At 45.6% G+C, this 20,153-nt stretch overlaps 1 protein-coding gene across 1 annotated transcript; it reads left to right on the plus strand.

Annotated features, from left to right (window-relative positions):
- The first annotated feature begins 3,096 nt into the window (after positions 1-3,096).
- On the plus strand, positions 3,097-5,003 carry LOC122392886. The gene has a single exon (XM_043388233.1). The coding sequence runs from the start codon at positions 3,193-3,195 to the stop codon at positions 4,486-4,488; it is 1,296 nt and encodes a 431-aa protein (XP_043244168.1). The 5' UTR covers positions 3,097-3,192; the 3' UTR covers positions 4,489-5,003.
- Positions 5,004-20,153: the final 15,150 nt, after the last annotated feature.

Genomic DNA, 20,153 nt, shown 5'->3' on the forward strand with positions numbered 1-20,153 from the left:
CAAAGGCCACTCGAAAATAATGACGTCAGGACGCTCCAGACTCGCAATGCTCCATAAGTCAGATCAGTTCAAAGTTTACCAATGGGTAAACGTTTGCATTTTGAAAAGTAAAAACATTTTTATATGCCGACGCACTTAGTATTAAGTATTTATATTAATGATAGACTCAATTTAAGGTATGGTACGCCATAAATAGAAAACTTTTGTATTATTGCATCCAGGTGGCACAAGCTCTATTTTGAGCTATTAAAGGTTTTACCAAAAAAGAACCTCTGAGAGTTTGAATCACCGCAGGATTTTGCCACATGCGCTAGACCGGCCCGACCGGCGTCCGAGAGAGAAGGACCGGTCTGAGCCACGGTCGGCACACTAGCGGAACGAGGGCTTAGCATTTTTGCCACATAGGTGAATAACATCAGTCGGTCCCAAAATCTGGGTTCCGGGTATTTCGGTACTTTTCCGAAAATCGGATTACCGGATTTAGTTATAAATTGGGAAACTATTGCGGAAGAAGTCCTAGAACCTTCCTATCTACCTCTCTTCCTCTTTCTCCCTCTCCGTCTCCCCCCCCCCCTCTCTCTCTCTCTCTCTCTCTCGCTCTCTCTCTCTCTCTCTCTCTCTCTCTCTCTCTCTCTCTCTCTCTCTCTCTCTCTCTCTCTCTCTCTCTCTATCTATCTCTCTATCTCTCTCTCCCTTTGTTGTGACCCCTGGTAAGATCGTGTCTCGTCTCCGGGACTTCCCAAGCGCTCTCTCCATGAATAGTCAGCGTGACCAGCAGCCGTTCAGTGACACCAACCACTGACTGAACTACTGCACGTGCGAAGTGACCCACTGCACGTGTGCAGTACCTGGCTGCAAGCGATTTAGCCTCCCATGGGCTAATGCGCAAACCAGCAGTGAGAGAGATAGCGGCGGCGAGGCGTGGGGGCTTAGGCGAGCTCCCGTCCGAACCGGTACTTCAGACCGGCTTCTGGAGACCCGGAGAGAGAGAGATCGAACTTATTGACCCGTGCGGAGACTGGCCAAGGCTGTCAATACTAAAGCGTTTTTACTCTTCCGAATTAAGCCAAGGTAGGCATTTGTTTCCACTTTCCTTTTTATTAACATTTTTTTCAATTTTTCAATTCCAGTATCGTGCAGTTTTAAGAAGAAATCATTTATATGTAGAAAAGATAGTTCGTGTGTGCTACTATTTCGGAATATCCATTCGACATTTTTCCAAAATGAGAGGATTTTGCTTTCATCTGAAATGTCTACTGGGTAAACAAACTGTCACGGTTTTGAAACTTTAATTTCAAATGTGAGCAAGTAGGTATTTGTGCATTGGGTAATCAATTATATCGTTGGATAAGTTTGCCTTGCATCTTAGCTAAGAACATTTATAATACTTTAAATTAAAACTTTGTGTAAATTATGACGATTCAATAGCTGCAAGACATGTTGTCTAATCGGGTTTGTCAAGCCATTGATGGTAAGTATTCAGTCTGTCCTTGTCTTCCGCGTTTCTGAGGAGATCTCTCTGTGTGATTGATGTATCCCGTCGCGACTTGCAAGTTGGTTGCAATGCCACTTGTGTAAAGCTCTTTAGGGCAGTGATGAACACACCTGGCCTTGATAGCTTACCAGGAACCGGGCGCTTTAGAACTATAGTCTGAGTAAAACGGTGGGCACCCGTCCGTATATGTCGTCTCAGCCCATATCGTGCTGTGGGTGAAATTACGCTCCATTCGGGATATTTTGGATGTCTTGTTAAGAATGTGCGCATCACACGAATTCCGCCATAACTGCCAACATGCTCATGCCTTAGCAGCATCATTTCCTGCATATTTATAAGTGGTTATTGCATTTATCTTCAGGTAACGTTACCATTTACCAAGTCAATTGAGTCATAGAAAGTTATTCACAGATTACGTACCTACACCTGAAAAAGGTGCAAAGGTTGGCTCCAGGTAAGTACATTAGTTATTACGTGAAGTGGTGAAACTTTTGATCGGTGGAGTGAGGCAGTTAGGTCAATATCAGGTAAGTGAATGCAGAAGTTGCTGAATTTAGGTAATTTTTCTGCGATACCCTTAGTATACCTACCCCACAGCCGCCATTTGCGAAAGGTAGGCATTGTAACTTGGGATATTCCGACGTCCATAGCTCGAAAGGAGAAAGAGGCTATGGATGGACAGTTTTTCCTTTGAATGAAGTCAGCCAGTTCAAACGTCCGCGGTAAAACTTTGGGGCAATTTTATGCTGGCAAATACTTTTTATTCCCATTACAATGTGCTCTACCAGCGAAGTTATGTGACGATACTAGAAAATGGGTGAACCTGATTTGTGAATGACCCATTCACCGCAGAGGTGACAATATAAAGTCTCGTCTATTATAATGTAGGGGACAATTTAGTTTAGAGTTCTGGTTACCTATGGACGCATTCTGAAAATACACTGGCAATATAAGCAGAAGACGCTTATAATAAGGTAGGTACCCAGCTGAAGAGTTATGTACCTGCCAGCCAGTGGCGGATCCAGGGGGGGGGGCAAAATGGGCATTTGCCCCTCCCAAACGGCATTATTTTAACATTACGCCTATGGACGAGGCATGGAAAGAATCGATAAATTGTTATGGTTTGCCCCTCCCAAAACTTTGAGCTGGATCCGCCACTGCTGCCAGCTCATGGATATACCTACGCAATAACAGTCAGTCAAAAACTTCAAGTAAATTGGTAAACAGTTCCTACAAAGCGTCAAGGTTGACAGTTGTCATCCCTCTGCAGTCCAGCCATGGAATTGGACATGGGGGACATGGGGGATGCCTAATTACCTGAGGAAAATTCAGACGATTTTTCAACTACCGGGGTATTGGTAGTCATAGACGTTTTATACCCCTCCCCCACTCCAAACAACAGATGATTAGAGGCGAAATACCTCAGCACTTAAAAGGCTAGCACAGTTTATAACTAAAATATCAACCCTTCAGACCGTTGGGTTAATAGAGGAGAAGAGAGCTCCGGCATCGGAATCCCCCATCTCAAACCGGCTAGTGACGTCACCGCTCGCGCTCAGTGGTCACAATGCGGTGCGACGAGTCGCCGCCGGGCGAGAAACTAAAACCGGGCATTGGCGACTCGGCGGCGACCAGTGCTCTGCCGGCAGTGCCGGGTTGGCAGCGGTTCGGGGTGTGTGAGGGTGGTCCGCGCTGCGATGGCCGGAGGCCGGACTGGTGTCTGCCCGATGTCTCCTCGGAGAGGTGTTACTCTGCTCTTGGCGCTGGTCGTCTGTGATGCGTCTCCTGCAGGCCCGTGGGCGTTCAGCAGGCGGTTCGGAGGTGTGCCGTTCCAGGCTGCCAGGTTTTCTCCCTTTGCTGATGTCGCCTCTCCGGGACGCTTCAGCAGGGCCAATGCCGGGTTCAACGCGCCACGAATCACCTTTGGTGACATCCCGCAGCAAAGGGCCCTCGATCTGACGATCGATGCTGTCGACGGGTCTGGTGCGAGACTCACAGAAGTGACAGAATTAGCGGCTGACATTCCTTCGGTGAGCTTCCAGAACTTGCCTTTCGAGGAGCCAACACCAGTCTCAGAACCAGTGCAAACTCCGGCGGGCGCTGGATTTACTCCGGCGATCGAAGAGACGAAAGCCTCGTCAGTATTTCCAGAATCAGCACCACCATCGCCCAGTGCAGTCCCCGAGCCGGAGCTAGAAAGTTCCCAGATCTTTTTCCCGGATCAGCCGACATCCCTGGAGCCCAAAGCCGGAGACGTGTTCGTTCCCGAGTGCGACGGAGTGCCTTTTATGGCACTTAATCAGGACACGGGCCGCTGCCAGTTCCTGATGATGCGCACAGAGTGCCCGGAGGGCCAGTGGTTCATCCTGGACCGCGACACCTTGGAGGCCTCCTGTCAGCCGCTGCCCTGTCCCGAACAGGAGGTACTCTTCGACGGAAAGTGCGTGCCACGAGACGACGCTACACTCTGTCCGGAAGGCATGGTGGTGTTGATCAACGAGTATGGTGATGCCTCGTGCGATTGTGCGGTGAAGAACCTCTACTGGCCTGCTCACGACCGCTGCTACCCTGCCTTCCGAAAGGGTCCATGCAACGCTGGTGACTACCTCACCGTTGGAGAGGAGGGAGTTCGTTGTACAGAGAACGTCTGCTTCCGTGACGGAGCGGTTCTGTGGCCGGCGACCCGGCGCTGCCACCGACTTCAGGACGCGACGGACAGCCCGTGTGCCTTGGGCAGGCTGGACGTCAATCCCGACACAATAGAGCTCGAGTGTGTGGAGACGGAGCCGTTCGCCATCTTTGACCTGCCAGTGGTGCGCTGTTCGAAGGGATCCAAGCTCGACTATGGAGGACGGTGCAAGCGAGAGCTGTATCAGAAGTTCAGGTCGTCGTTTTCTTCCGATGTATCCAGGAGTAAGAAGTGTGGCGAAGGATTTGTCCTTGGTGCGAGTGGTCGGTGCTTGAAGGCAGCCAAAGAAGGCACACTAGGGTGAGCTGGTTAAATGTCTTTTACGTAAGACTGTTAAGTGTTGATTACTTTGAAGGACTGTCGGAAAAAATCCGATTTGACTGTGTGAATACCGAGGGCGCGCGTTTTGTATTTCTGCTCCAGATCATCAGAATCGTAATGGTTGTGCAGCGTTGAGCCTTTTTGCGCTTTTTGTATTTGATTCTGGTGATGTGTGACCAATACCCAGTTTGTAACCGTAGTGCTGGGACGTTGTCGTCGTAGTATGTTTGTGCTTTGTGTGGGACTGTTGCCGGAAAATTGTATTGTTGTGACCTATGTAATGTCTTTCCTTGTTCATTCTTCGCCGCTGTTCCCTTGGACAGACCGCATGTGTTATTTAGTTTTATTATGCCGTGAATGCACGTCATGTTATCCCCACCATCGATCGCCATAATTGTGGTTGATTCGCTGAATAACACCAGTCACCAGTGTCACTGAAATCGTCCGATAAAACTACGGAATGCTCCCTTCAATGCCGTATATATTATATATATTTCATGTGCCGTCTAATTGCACTTAATACATCATCCATAGGTATATTTTCAAATTGGCATCATAGAAAGTAAAGAACTGAATGCATGCAGCTGTAGTCGTAGTCGGCGATTGGCAGTCGACAGCACCTTTCTGAGTGAATGACCTTTTACCTTTTTAGGAGAAATTAAAAGCTCCTCCATGGACTTTCCGTGGAGGGCTGCGGATCAGTCCATTGTTTGCCACATTAGGGTCCGGGTGTAGTAAAACAATTGCGATGTGGACAGGCCAGCTGTAAATGTTGACCAACGAAAAAGGTAGCTGGACACGTTGGAGACAAGTTTGACAGGGTCTCCTCTAAACTTCCCAGTTCTGCAGTGCAGAAATTCCGGTTCGTGTCGCAACTCGCAACATTCTTGACAAGTGTAGTTAACTCATTCATCTATAAAAACACTCTGTGGCTTAAAATAAAACGCACATAGGTATATACAGGACCGCCACAATTCAGTGTTCCAGTTTATTATGGAATGCCCGCGGGACCCGGTTGACCCAGGCAAGGACAACTGAGCTGCGGCACAGTATCATAGCAGGCGCCGTCAGTGGACGACGGACGTCACCCGTCGGGCAGTGCGGCAGCCTGCCGCAGCCACCGCCGTATGTGTAGGGGAGAGTGGGGTAAGATGCCCAGGGTGGGAAAGACGCCCCACCCCCTCTAGCGGGGAAACAAAGAATCGAACCTGGAAATTAATGTTCTTAGCGTAAAGCGGAAGCCTGCCTTGTTAACTGCACAAAAATTTGCGAAGCTCAGTTGGGCAACGGCTGGCTGGTGATTGCATGTTTTTTATTTGCTGCTTTCAAAAAATATTTTGGCGCCAAAACATTGTAAATATCAAAGAAGGTAGATAATTTTTGCGTCCCTTGCTATAGTCGTGATACATTAACATGCGTGTACTGTGTCCCAAACAGTTTGTTTCAGGGTGTAGTTTTATGGCTAACAAATTGTGCTGATTTAATGTTACTTCGGTACCTTGGGGTAAGATGCCCCCTGTCCTGATGGGGAAAGACGCCCCCCTAAATCCGTAGGCTGTCCTTCAAGCAGCCCGTCAAATCATTTATTTACATACTTTTGATGAGAGACAAAAGCCGATCTGGGACTATTGAGAGTCCGGTACGGTCGGGTGCTCCCCATGCCGGTCTCTCGGCCCACACAGCGACTTTTTGGGCGGCATCTGACTCTGAGAGCCCTCACGACGGCCTCTGTGGGCCCCATTATTGGTTCCAGGGCCCCTCACGACATCCTTTGAGGGCTCCCACGTTGGCTCCACGGGCCGCGCTGGCATCTGAGGTCCCCACGATGGGCTCGAGGGCCCTCAAGCATCATGAAGACCTATAAGGGCCCCACAGTGGTCTCCGAACGCCACCACGGAGGCTTGTTTGGCCACGCTGGACTATGATGGCCCTAACGATGACCTCTGAAGCCCCTTACGACTACTTTTGAGGGCCCTTACGATGACGTTTGGTGTCTACTGCAGGCTCGAAGGGACTACTGATTCGTTCAGGCGATTCACGTGCCTATTTATGTCACTTATAGTGCAGGGGGCATCTTACCCAACGCCAGGGGGCGTCTTTTCCACCCTGTGGGGTAAGATGCCCCCTTTCACTTCTTCAGGAAAATGCTTAATAGCAAAAAAAGTTGTCATATTTCAAGCACGAAAGTGTGATATTTTTGGAGAAAAATGATGTCGGCTTCCGTAGAAACTCCAAGTTTTGGCTTCCCGATCGTCATTTTCGAATAATATATGACATAGTCAAACCCTGGGCATCTTTCCCCACTCTCCCCTATCTTGTCTCAGACAGCTCACAAAAAAAAAAAAAATGTTGAACTATGGTAAGTGTTCATTGCCCTATTAAGGTAATACGGCAAGGTTTACATATTCCGGTATAGCACCGATATCCTGGTCCCCAAACGACTGACCGAGCTGGCGGGCATCTGGGAGGCGAGACGGAGCGATGGAGCCTGATGCCGTACCTACATGTTGTACAGATTCTCGGCGCCGAGCCAGTCTGCCATGAACACGTAACTCTCTCCAAGCTGGGCCAGCTGGGCCCTGAACGTCTCTTCGTACCTGTCGGCCGAGAGAAATCCGTGCCTTGTCATGGTGTGCCCGTGCAGGGGATGGTGATTTCATGATACAAGATGCAGCATAACTAAAAAAGAAACCTGAATCAGGAAAATTAATCTGAGATGGTGTTATATAATGCATATTATATGTACTTACCTATTATATGCATATTAGCGGTTTTCACGACGGCCTATCCGGCAAATGCACCTGATTTGACCAAATCTGCACCTAATTTCTTTTACAGCAAATATCTTCATTTTATGAGTTTATTTCAGTGTTTTAATCGATGATGCTCTCTGATAATATGACAAAGCAGGCATATAAGCGATTAGTGCAACCCTAGCTGATAGCTGCGAAGAGACACACTGAACCTGATTTGACCAAATCTGCACCTAACCTGTACCAGATGTGCACCAGATGTGTATGTACCAGATGGCCGTCGTGAAAACGGCTATTATATGTACATATTATAGGTTATAGGTATTTGCATCATCAGACATCGAAGTAAGACCTCTCTCTCTCTCTCCTCTCTCTCTCTCTCTCTCTCTCTCTCTCTCTCTCTCTCTCTCTCTCTCTCTCTCTCTCTCTCTCTCTCTCTCTCTCTCTCTCTCTCTCTCCCTCTCTCTCTCTCTCTTTGCTGCGTCTCTCTCAGTCTTTCTTATTTTTTTCTCTCTCTCTCGTCTCTTTCCTCACCAGGTCAACAGCTGCCTGATCTGATAATGTCTTGTCTCTCGAGCACTTATTGAAGGTTGCATAGGCAGTACAAGGGAATAGGGATGCATACATATTTTGGTAATTAATATTTTAATAACTTATGTTACGTCAAAGGTATGTACATTGAAGGCCATGAAAAGTCAAACTTTCCCAATCAGGACGTTTTTGACAAATTACGTCGATAATGCCGCTTTCGCGACGGGCTATCCGGTGAATGCACCTAATTTGACATTTGACCAAATCTGCATCAAATATCTTTTACATTTCATAATAGGTATCTTCATTCTTCACATCATTAATTTATTTCAGTGTTTTAACCCTATTAGTGGCAGGCTCCTGGCTACCCCATATTAGTGGCAGGGGGGGGGCTGTTTACGACCCCCCTTGATATCTCGAGATCTAACCGGCCGATTTTCAAAATTCAAACGGCATTCGATTTGGCTCAACGAGATCTACATTTCTAAAAAAAAATAAAATTAAAAAATGTCAATAGGGGGGTAGAGGGGGGTAAAAACGGGCAAATTGCAGATACATTTTAGACTGTTTATCACGGCCAGGTTTCTGAACCAATCTTAACGCAACTTTTGCCGATCGATAGAGAATGAACCAGGAATTCACATGGATCCTAAAAATATGCATTTTCAAAAATCATAGGCGGATACAGATCATTGAGATTGGGGGTACACAAAAAGTATAGTAAATAAGGTTTTTGTTGGTACTGTTTTTAAAAAGGGTGGCAATGGTCTTGTTATGTTACAATTTTCTTATGATGAGAGAACGACTAAAATTGTATTGGTCATGCATAGGCGGTGTCAGGGCACCTATGTTGGGAGGTAAAAAATAGCCCCCCTTTTTGGACGCCTGGATCCGCCTATTATAGCAAAAACGTGTCAAAAGAGGATGCACAATAACTTTGTATATGTTATCACATGATACCTTTCATTCACTGTTCGTAAAACTGGTGCAGCATCGTGATCTTCGCCCAAAATGACTCGCTTCACGAATAGGACCCCCCAATTCCCAGTGCTCTGGAGCCGCCCCTGGTAAAGTTATGAACTTGAAATTTTCAGGGAATGTGCCCAATTTAGTTTTAGGAAAAGTCAGAAAATTTCAACATCGTAGCTTCAGCGGTTTCGGAGATATTCCCGAAAAACCTGAGGGATGGATAAAAACAACCCCCCCTGCCACTAATAGGGTTAATCGAAAATAACGGTTGACAATGTGAAAAATGAGGCATGTAAGCATTTGTCAGCCACCCAAACTGATAGCTTCTAAGAAACACCCTGAGCCCAATTTGACCAAATCTACACCCGTCTGCACCTAATCTGCACCAAATTTGTAGGTACAAGATGGCCGTCGCGAATGAAAGAATAGCGAATGAGCTCAGTCACTAAATGTCTACCTACCTTCATTGCCTCGACAATTCAACCCCTAACCACGAAGGATCCTCACAATTATCTTATAGGTACCAAAATCAACTCCGTTTCTCTCACTAAAAATTCAGAAACACACGTCTGATCAGCTATTCGCTGCAAGTGCAGGTCCCTGGTGCTTTCACCGGTAGGCGGCAGCACCTTCTCCGGAGCACTGCTCGTTGGTGGCGCCTGAGCTCCAGAGCCGAGAGCTGAGAGGTTGAGTTTTAGGCACCTTAGGTAGGTAAAACTTAGGAGTTGTTCTTCACTAATAGTCTGGATCTGCCGCTCGCACAGAACAAGCAGTTGTCCTCTGTATTCTCAGAAAACTATTTTGCATCAAATGAACACACACTACCTTAGCCGGGCTAACAGACATATCAGACTGCAGAACTCACGAAAGACACCTGAGTGGAGCACCTATCCACATCAGGGTGGCCGTTGAGATGGCCTCTCCCCGCCCCCTCCCCCCCCCCCAGCTTACTCCCGTTCCAGTTGCGTGGGTCCATGGCTGCTGTTACGCTTAACCCGCGCCCCGCTGGGCTATTCAGCCATACGCGCCCTGCTTGGGGGGGGGGGGGCAGATTCTGCCCCCCCCCTGTCTAACTTCCGAACCGATGGTCGTAGAAACACGGGGAAAACGGCAATCAAAAGCTCTCAACAAGGCGGATCTTTAGAGTCCAATTTTTTTGGCTTGAGTAGGTCAGAGGTCAGGTCAAGGTCAGGTTAAGGGTACAAAATGCAAGTTTCTACATTATCGGCCTTGCACCGTAGTTGCCGAAGAATGGACGGAGACTGATTGCCCAAAACGTGTTCTTAGGCTACTAAGACAAAATTTGTTGCATACAATATCATTCAAAGGTCAAGGTCAGGTCAGGTCAGGTCAGGTCACCAAAAACAAAATAAAGAAAAGGGCATGTGCGACACATGTTTTATGGGTCATTTTATTCATAGAATTCAATAGTCACACTCAATAAGTGATATGGACCACCTATGGATGAATTTCAGGTCGAGGTCAGGACAAGGTCAGGTCAAGTGAGGTCAAATTTTGAAGTTGGTTGTTAAGGCCTAAAAAGGTATCTATCTGATGCAGTTTTTCACTGCAAATCGAATGGTGCTATTTTTGTTTCTGTACGAGGTCTAGAACTTCCAAAAAAATCATTTTTCAAAAAAATTGTGTGTCGTGACGTCATACAATTTTGAATAACTCCCACATTTTTGAACCGATTCTTCTAAAAATTCGGATGTAGGTGCACATAGACCACTTCTCTGACATATACTCCGTTTTTTTTTTTCGATGCACAAAATGTTTTCATTTTATAATGATTTTCCCAAAAAAATTCAGTTAACCTTCGCCCCAGTGGGGGGGGGGGCATATGTTACCACCCTGTCGCGTTTTTTGCGTGTGAATAAAAAACCGCGGCGCGTAGCGCCGCGCCGCTTGGGGTAGCTTTTGGTACATCAATTTTGGACAATGTGTGAAATTTTTGACCCCAGGTCATGTCAGGTCAGGTCACCAGGTCAAGTTAACTGACCAAGCCTAAAAAAAGTTTGCAATAATGTCCAGCCTGCAGTGTTTGTCAGAAAGGTTTGAAACTTGGTGGATTGCATGCTGTTATGGGCGCCTACAATTTGTATATCTCGGATTTTTTTATATCCGTGACCTAAGGTCAGGTCAGTGGCGTGACCTTTCCATTACAAGTCAATGGAGAAAAATGAAAATGCCTCTAGATCCGTGTGTACGCATCGGAACAGTCCAAATATTTCAGAATCACAATGATTTAGTCCCCTCGTGATGACCAAGGTGTCATTTTTGCTGATAGCCTCTAGACAGGTCATCCGAGGTCACTTGAGGCTACGAACAGTTTTTTGCCAATAACTCGCGATTGGAAAGAGATAGAACGCTGGGAATGGTCTCATTGTGTTTGTCTTGTTGAGACACATCGACTGATATGCAACATGACCTTTTCCGGTAAGGTCATGACCTTGACCTGAGGTCAAATTTTCAAGTTGACCTTTCAAGGTCAAATTATAGTTCATTCGACGCGTCTCGGCGAGGGGAACACGATTCTGGCAATAAAAATGTCGTGGCTTTTTGTAGTCGAAAGTTATTGTCGAAAAACACTTTTCGGAAAATCAGCTATTTTTGGAGTTTTTGCCCTCTGGAGGCTAAACCGTTGACCTGAGGTCAATATTGATAAGAACCTTTAAAAAAAAAGAGTTCAAAAGCTATCGTTTGCTTTTCCATGCGTTTTTCTAGCTACCATAGTTCCTGAGATAGCGGCATGTTTTCTGAAAAATATAATGATAATTGGCAAATTTTGACCTTTGATGACCTCTGGTGACCCCAATTTTGCTCTAAGGTGAAAAATGACCGAAATACTTTCAAACGTACGCATTAAGAGCTATCGACTGCTTTTCACCGCGTCTTTCTAGCCCTCTTAGTTTTTGAGTTAGAGGTGGGTGGTAACATATGCCCCCCCCCCCCCCACTAGGGCGAAGTTGGCTGAGACCGCCACTGGGGCGCAGGTTAAAAAACATTCGGCCAAAAAAAAAACGAGATAGCCATTTGATAGACAAAGTAGAATCACGTATAACCTTTTTTCTTGCGTCTTGATTCCTTTAAAAATAAAGATGTTAGCGGCGTTTGAAATTTTGCCGTTTTTGAGGCGAAAATGGCGAACATGACGTCACTAAAACGTCATTTTCTTTAAAAATTTACGACGTATTTCGCTCAAATTTTTAGGAAACGTCTTAACCCTCGCACCGACGGGGGAGGCGGATATCCGCCCCCCCCCCCCCCTGAGGTTTTTCGCGAATAGCGGGAAAACCGCGGCGCTACGCGCCGCGAAATTTGGTATGACTATAATCTCATCAATTTTACACATGGTGTGCAAGTTTGAACCTCCTACCTTTTAAGGTCAGGTCACCAGGTCACTTTGAATGACCCAACCTCAAGTCACTTTTTTGCAACTTTGTCACCGTGCCAGAGCTACAGTAGATGTCGGAGGCCTTTGAAAGTCGCAGGATATTATTAGGTCATTAGTAGCTACAATTTGTATATCTCGGAATTTTGATATCGGTGACCTAAGGTCAGGTCAATTTCGCGACCTCCCCATTATAAGTCAATGGGGGAAAAATCAACTCCCTGTTTTTACCACTAAAACGGGTCGGAATGGCCCCATATACCATACATGACTTCATATACGATCAACCTTCACTACCTTGAGGTCTGTTTTGCTGTTGGGCAGCTGTGAGGTCATGTGACGTCATCAAAGGTCACCAAAGGTTTTTGGCCAATAACTCCGTACAGGAACAAGATACAGAAGCGTGGATGGTCTCATTGTGTTCAGCTCGTCAAGACGCATCGAATGATATACATGATGACCTCGAAGTCACGTGACCTGAGGTCAACCTTTGACCTTGACCTTTCGAGGTCAACATATATATCATTCGATGCGGATTGACGAGAGGATCACGATGATGCCCTTAGTTTGTTCCTATCTTGACTAATTCGAATGTTATTCGAGAAAAACTCTCTCCATATCTAGCGCCGCCATTTCGACTTTTTCGACCCCTGTGACGTCATCTTTGACCTGACCTGAAAATGACCTTAGTAAAAATTGTAGATCTTGGCCGTGCGTATCCGATGCCGTTTACCGCTTGTCGCTACCTTGCTTCGTTCTCGAGATCTCAGGGCCCCCCCCGTCGGTGCGAAGTTGGCGCAGACCCCCGTCGGTGCGCGGGTTAAATTGATGTATGATAAGGTACTGAAAGTTTAACGTCGCTGGCGTAACGCGTTTAGAAGTTATTGGCGAAAAACGGGAGGGGGCAGATTCTGCCCCCCAGCGGGGCGCGGGTTAACCTTCCAGGCGGTGGATGGGGGCATTTTTTGCCCCCCCCCCCTTTAGTTTTTTCGATATATCTCGAGAACCGCTGCGCCGATCGTCACCAAACTTGCAGTACCCTCCCGGAAGTAGCTAGCACACATGGTGATCAAATTTTTTTTCAAAGGCTATGATAGGTTGGCCGCTAATGACGTCAGAGTGACGTCATTTCTGCCATTTTCGACCCAAAAAAAGGTTTCGCGGGAAGAGCTGTCAGTGTCAGGCCTACAGCTTTAGAGATACAGAAAAATGTTTCAGACATAAAAGGTGCGGAATCAAGAGGGCTACAAAATTTCTATTTCGGTTTTTCGATTTATTTGGATTTTGACCCCCAAAAATCAAAATATAGATTTTTTGAATATAATAGCCGATAAATCCAAAAAGTTTTTTGAATTTCGAAAAAAAAATCGGGATATATATGATAGTCCCTACCGCCTTCTATCTACATACCAAATTTGAGATCGTTACCTCTTTTTTTGGCCAAGTTATAGCGAAAAAATCTGTTCAAAATTGATGACGTCAAAATTTCAAACTCAATTTTAGCAATTTTAGACCTCCTAGCGCAAAACAAAGACCACCATTAGACTCCCCGTGACGAGCTGCATCGAATCAATACCCATTTTATGCAAAAATATCAACTTTCAAATTTGACCTTTTTTGACCTGACCTTGACCTGACCTCCACCAGAAAGTGACCTAAACCGTACCTGATGGACTTATAACCAACACCATTGAGTTGGAAATGAAAAACTGGCCGTAAAACATGCATCGCACAACCTTAGTAAAGTTTTCATGTGGTGACCCTTGGTGACCTTTGGTGACCTGACCTGTGACCTGACCTGGTATAACCAGTGACCTCTAATAGCAACATATGTACTAGACAACTGACGCCTTATCGCTGATTTTCGACAAAATGCGTTTTACTCGGTGTTATAGCGCTTTGCCTAGAAGCCCATTGAACGGTGAAACATTTTATCTTTGACCTGACCTGTGACGTTATCGGTGACCCCGAGGTCAATGAAATTTGGTTTCCTTCGACAAATTTGACAGGGCTATCGAACACCGTTTGAATTTTCCGGATCCGTTCAGTAGTTTCGGAGATACGGGGGGGCAAAAATGCCCCCCACCGCGCGGAAGGTGGCCGTGAGGCCCACCACCTGCCGGGCCCTCGCCCTGGCAGGGGGGTCGATGCGACCCCCCCCCCCCTAAGGTTTTTCGAAGATAGCGTAAAAACGGCGGCGCGCAGCGCCGCCAAATTTGGCACAGCCTATGGGGCAACCTTTTTACATATGACCTGAAACTTTCAGGTCCGGGTGACCTTGGGTCAGGTCACCAGGTCAGAAAAACCGGTACAAGGTCATGGTCAAATTTCAATTTTCTTTTTGCACCTGTCCAGCTCACAGTTTTTGACTGATTTCCTTCAAACTTTCAGGATATGCTAAGTTCACCGAGTTGTATAACATAAAGTTCGGGTTTTTTGAGGTCACTGACCTGAGGTCAGTTAGAGGTCATTAGGTCGTAATGTTAAGCCTATGGGAAAATACTAAATTCGGAAAATACTGCAGATATTCGCTTCGTTCTATCACTTTTGTGCTTTGAAACTACAGTACTTAACAGCAGGTCATTTGTTGCTTCTTTGTTTGATTTACTTATCCATGGGTCAGGTCAAATGAGGTCAACTGAGGTCAAATGACGTTTTTGCCAATAACTTGGCACATAATGACACTAGAGCTTAAATGATGGTGTATTGTGTTCCTGGTGAGCAGCCGAATCGAATGATATGCGATATGATGCAATTTCGTTAAGTTTAACTTAATTAATTAATTTAAGTTTACTTAAAAATTAAGAAAAACTTTAAGTACACTTAAACAAGTAAAAAAGTATATCATTCGACGCGCCTTGACGTGCTGAGTTCACTGGTGCTTTCTCTTTTTTCTCTATCTTAATTAGTTCAAAAGTTATAAGCGAAAAACCTTTGACCTGTTTCTGGCGAAATTTTTACATTTATACCCTCCAAACCCCCCCCCCCCCCCCGAAATATTGACCTAGAGCAACCAAATTTGCACAGGGGCGAGAACTCCAGGGGGCCCACCTACCTACCAAATGTGGTGTTTCTAGGTGCCATAGGAGCCAATCGCGAGGGGGGTCGCATCGACCCCCCCCCCCCCCTGCCAGGCCGTGTTATGAAAAATGCCCTGCCAGGGCGAGGGTTAACATGTGCAACACCAGATGCCTCTGATTTAACCTCGGGACTCGCAAATCCTTCTCCTGAACACCGACCAAATCGGAGAAACTAATTTGCACACTCATTTTACTATAGCTGTTTCTAACAGGTTGATAATTACAATGTCACATAATTGTTTGCAGTGCTTACAGAACATTTGCTCGTGGCTCTGAAACATAGGCGTAGGAACAAGGAGGCCGGGGGTGGGCATGGCCCCCCACTTTTCAAACATTTTTGAAAGTAAAATCTTTATTTTTAAATTTAATACAAAACTAAGAGCAGGAAATGGTTCGGCACTGTGAGATGAGCACAAAACTGCAAATAATTTCTTCATAGGGATATTGGGGTTCCCAAAAAGTGACATTAAAGCATAGGTGGGCATCGTTAATCAAAAAGTTAGTTTCGTTAATCGTTAATCCGTTAACTAAAAAGTTAGTTCCGTTAAACGATAATCCGTTAATTCACAACAAAAGTAACGGAAGTTACTTTAGTCCGTTAATCGTTAACATTTTACACGGTAATAAACAATATGAAAATGCTTGTGCATTTTTCTGAGGACAACTCGACCAACCTACGCTAACGGCTAGGCGCCACTCACTTGTCGTAGCGCGGTTCTGCTCTCGAAGACCTGCCAACAATTGCGCCTGCTCGGTGACGGCATGGATAAGATATACCTATTTATAAATACAATACATGGTGATGATATGTGTGATGCGAGTTGCGACCGATTTCAACCTGCGTTACCGACGATTCAGCTCGCCTGACAAACAGCTCTACCCTTTCTCTCCGCCTCTCAGCCAGGCAGCGTTCCAATGACAGGCGTGTGCATCACAATTTGCAACGTATATTGCCGCTACACATTGAATACCAGAGATGAAGCACACACAAACAGCTCAAGAGGCGCACTCAAGTAAGTTGAAGGTTTCATACACACCAGTGACTTTACAGTAAACTTTTTGCTTCGAAATAAAAGTAACGATTAACGGATTAACGGACTAAAGTTTAACGATTAACGGAGCCGAAAAGTAACGGAACTAAAACGGTCCGTTACACGTGGAAAAAATTAGCGAGTCCGTTAATCGTTAACCCAAAACTTAGTTCCGTTAATTAACGCATTAGCGATTTAACGGACTTGCCCACCTATGAAAGTTTCGCTGCCCTCCCCCCTCCCCCACACACACTTTTCGTGAGGTTCCTTATACATACCTGACTCCACCCTGTCCAACCTACGGATTGCGAGATTTGCATTCTTTTTCATTTTACCGAAGTGAAATTCTAATCTAATTTTAGACATTGATATGCTTGGATTTCATTTTCATTTAGAACGAACAAAAACAAAATGCGACACAGTTTCTATTCACTAGCTGTTCTGTTATGTGTACATGCCTAGGTATAGTGCAACATAAAATATAATGACCCCATTGCTAGCATACTTATAAAACAAATATCAAAAAGACATACATGCTAAGCAACACGGAATCCATATATTTAGGTAGGTAAATATAATGTATTGCCAGTGTGTATATTGTATAAGTATATATGTATATGCCTTATGCACGACATGTATATTGTAGTTATATGGGTAGGTAGTCTACGTTATACGACATGTAGGTACATACCTATGACATGTACCACATGTCTTTAGCTAGTCTACGACATACGACATGTCGTATGGTATGGTATGTACGACATGTACGACATGTACGACATGTCGTAGACAATATATTCCGTGCTCAAGCTATTAGTTGGTCGCTCTGCAATAATTAGGTACTTTTAAGTTCTACAACTTTAAGAAGTCACCCGAGGTCACCAACGGTGACATTGACCCGACGTTTACGTGACCTTAACCCTCGCTCTGGCAGGGGGGGGGGTCGATGCGACCCCCCCCCTAAGGTTTTTCGAAGATAGCGTAAAAACGGCGGCGCGCATCGCCGCCAAATTTGGCACAGCCTATGGGGCAACCTTTTTACATATGACCTGAAAATTTCAGGTCCAAGTGACCTCGGGTCAGGTCACCAGGTCAGAAAAACCGGTACAAGGTCATGGTCAAATTTCAAGTTTCTTTTTGCACCTGTCCAACTCACAGTTTTGGACTGATTTCCTTCAAACTTTCAGGATATGCTAAGTTCACCGAGTTGTATAACATATATTCCGGTTTTTTTAGGTCATTGACCTGAGGTCAGTTAGAGGTCATTACGTCGTAATGTTAAGCCTATGGGAAAATACTAAATTCGGAAAATACTGGAGATATCCGCTTCGTTCTATCACTTTTGTGCTTTGAAACCACAGTACTTAACAGCAGGTCACTTGGTGCTTCTTTGTTTGGTGTACTTATCCATGGGTCAGGTCAAATGAGGTCAACTGAGGTCAAATGACGTTTTTGCCAATAACTTGGCACATAATGACGCTAGAGCTTAACCCTCGCCCATGTAGGGGGGGTTGGTACAACCCCCCCCCCCCTGAGGCTTTTCGGAAATAGTGCAAAAACGGCGGCGCGCAGCGCCTCCAAATTTTGGGTACCTTATGGGGCAAACCTTGCGCATCTTTTGATAAAAAAAAAATTGACCGGGTCATGTCAGGTCACGGAGTTATGACGCCACAAAGGGAACAGCCTCCGGCCGGATTCTCACAAACTGAGTGCCAACGCCCGAGGTTTCCTGCCGGTGGTACGGACATCGGTTGATGGATCGTGATGAAAATTCCCATGCATGTTGGGGCAAGTATTGGCTATCATATGGTATAAGAAACTTGACCGGGTCAGGTCAGGTCACGGAGCTATGACGTCACAAGAGGAACAGCGTCCGGTACTATTTTTGAAAAGCGCCCGAAGCACTATTTTGCTAATTCTTGTCACCTCAATGGGAATATGCAGCAATATTAGCTTCTATAGGGAGCAAATGGACCTCCCAAATCCAAAAATACAATCAGATTTCAAAAATTTAAATTTTGATTTTTCGAATTTCTGCCGCCGAGTGTGACCTTGCCGACTTCCGGCGCTCCCAACGCGCCATTTTTAGAGCTAGGGAAACGAAATACATACCAAACGATAGAGAATTGATCAAGGAACACGATAGTGAAAGTTTCAAGTCGATATCTCTCACCGTTTTGCCGCAATCGCCGCGGAAAGTTGAAAAAAGTCTATTTTTCCGAAATTTGACCTTTGACCGGTCAAAAGTAGGTCAAATGTTGACCTAGGACCAAAAATATACCACCAATCGCGAGATCTCGGCGAGAGCAATCCGTTGGTCTTTTCCGCTAAGCTCTACGACGCTCCGTTTTCAAACGCCAAGGGGGGTTCGCACCAACCCCCCCCCCCCCTGCATGGGCGAAGGTGGCAGATCGCCGTTTACGGGCGAGGGTTAAAAAATGGTGTCATTGTGTTCCTGGTGAGCAGCCGAATCGAATGATATGCGATATGATGCAATTTGGTTAACTTGAACGTGCTTGAACTTAATTAATCAATTTAAGTTTACTTAAAAATTAAGAAAAACTTTAAGTACACTTAAGCAAGCTAAGAAGTATATCATTCGACGTGCCTTGACGTGCTGAGTTCACTGGTGCTTTTCTTTTTGCTCTATCTTAATTAGATCAAAAGTTATAAGCGAAAAACTTTTGACCTGTTTTTAGCGAAATTTTTACATTTATACCCCCCAAAGCCCCCCTAAATATTGACCTAGAGCAACCAAATTTGCACAGGGGCGAGAAATCCAGGGGGCCCACCTACCTACCAAATTTGGTGTTTCTAGGTGCCATAGAAGCCAATCGCGAGGGGGGGTCGCATCGACCCCCCCCCCCTGCCAGGCCGTGTTATGAAAAATGCCCTGCCAGGGCGAGGGAAACTGGCAATTGGCAGTCATCCTACGACTTGGCACCAGGCTGGGGCGATCAAGACAAAAACGCCACCTGTCGATTCACCGTGTGCAATATCATTAACCGCGTGTAAACTAAAGCCGTTTTCACGAACTTTAAACTAACCTTGACAAAAACATAAAATTGACATTCAAAGGTCACCGGAATCACCTGAGGTGAGGTGATACTTGAAACAGCTGACGAAACCGTATACAGCGGCGGCATTTTCATCTCGATCGGCCCAGTAGTTGCTGAACTATATGGATTGGAATGGCTGAAGCGAAAACGTTAAATTGACCCCTACGGGTCACCCATGTCACCTGAGGTTACCAAATTTAAAACGACTGAAGAAATAGCATTCGGCGAATCGATTGCGCGGTGGTGTATGTACCTATTCGTCTCAATCGGCGCAGTCCTGGAATTATACATTAGACTGCCGCCTGCCATAGCCGTAAACGTGACCGGAAAGGGTCATGCTTCCGTCTTTTGCATAATGAGGTATGCGCCTACTGCTCAGTTAGTTTTATGGTGAGGTCACTAATGCAACCGACCACAGGTAAAAAAAAAACGAAGATATAGGTACGATTTGTTGGAAGCTATAGAACTGATAGTTATGCACCGAGTTTAAAACTTCTATGGCATATTGATATCTACCTACTGCAAGAAGGTAAGTTGTGGTCAGTGGTGTTTTTAGGCACTTTGCTACTTAACTTGATCTGGTGACCTAACGTTAGGTCATCCGAGGTCAAAATCTTTAAACACGTTGCAGAATTGATGCATGATACCTACCTAACCTATCCCAAATTTGCGGCGCTGAAGCCGTGGTTTTATTGTAACACGTTACACACAAATAAACGGAGGAGTGTGGCCGAAAATGTCCCAGCTCCCCTACCCCACCAGCTGATGAATGGGAAGAGCATGCAAATGTGAAATGAAAAATAGCTGTTAGAAGCTTGACCTTCAGTCGCA

The sequence above is a fragment of the Amphibalanus amphitrite genome, unplaced genomic scaffold, assembly GCF_019059575.1.
Source record: "Amphibalanus amphitrite isolate SeventyFive unplaced genomic scaffold, NRLGWU_Aamphi_draft 000024F_arrow, whole genome shotgun sequence".
In the NCBI taxonomy this organism is placed as follows: Eukaryota; Metazoa; Arthropoda; class Thecostraca; order Balanomorpha; family Balanidae; genus Amphibalanus; species Amphibalanus amphitrite.

What these genes read in the sequence shown, in the direction of transcription:
- LOC122392886 (XM_043388233.1), top strand. Translation starts at nt 3,193, where the DNA reads ATGGCCGGAGGCCGGACTGGTGTCTGCCCGATGTCTCCTCGGAGAGGT.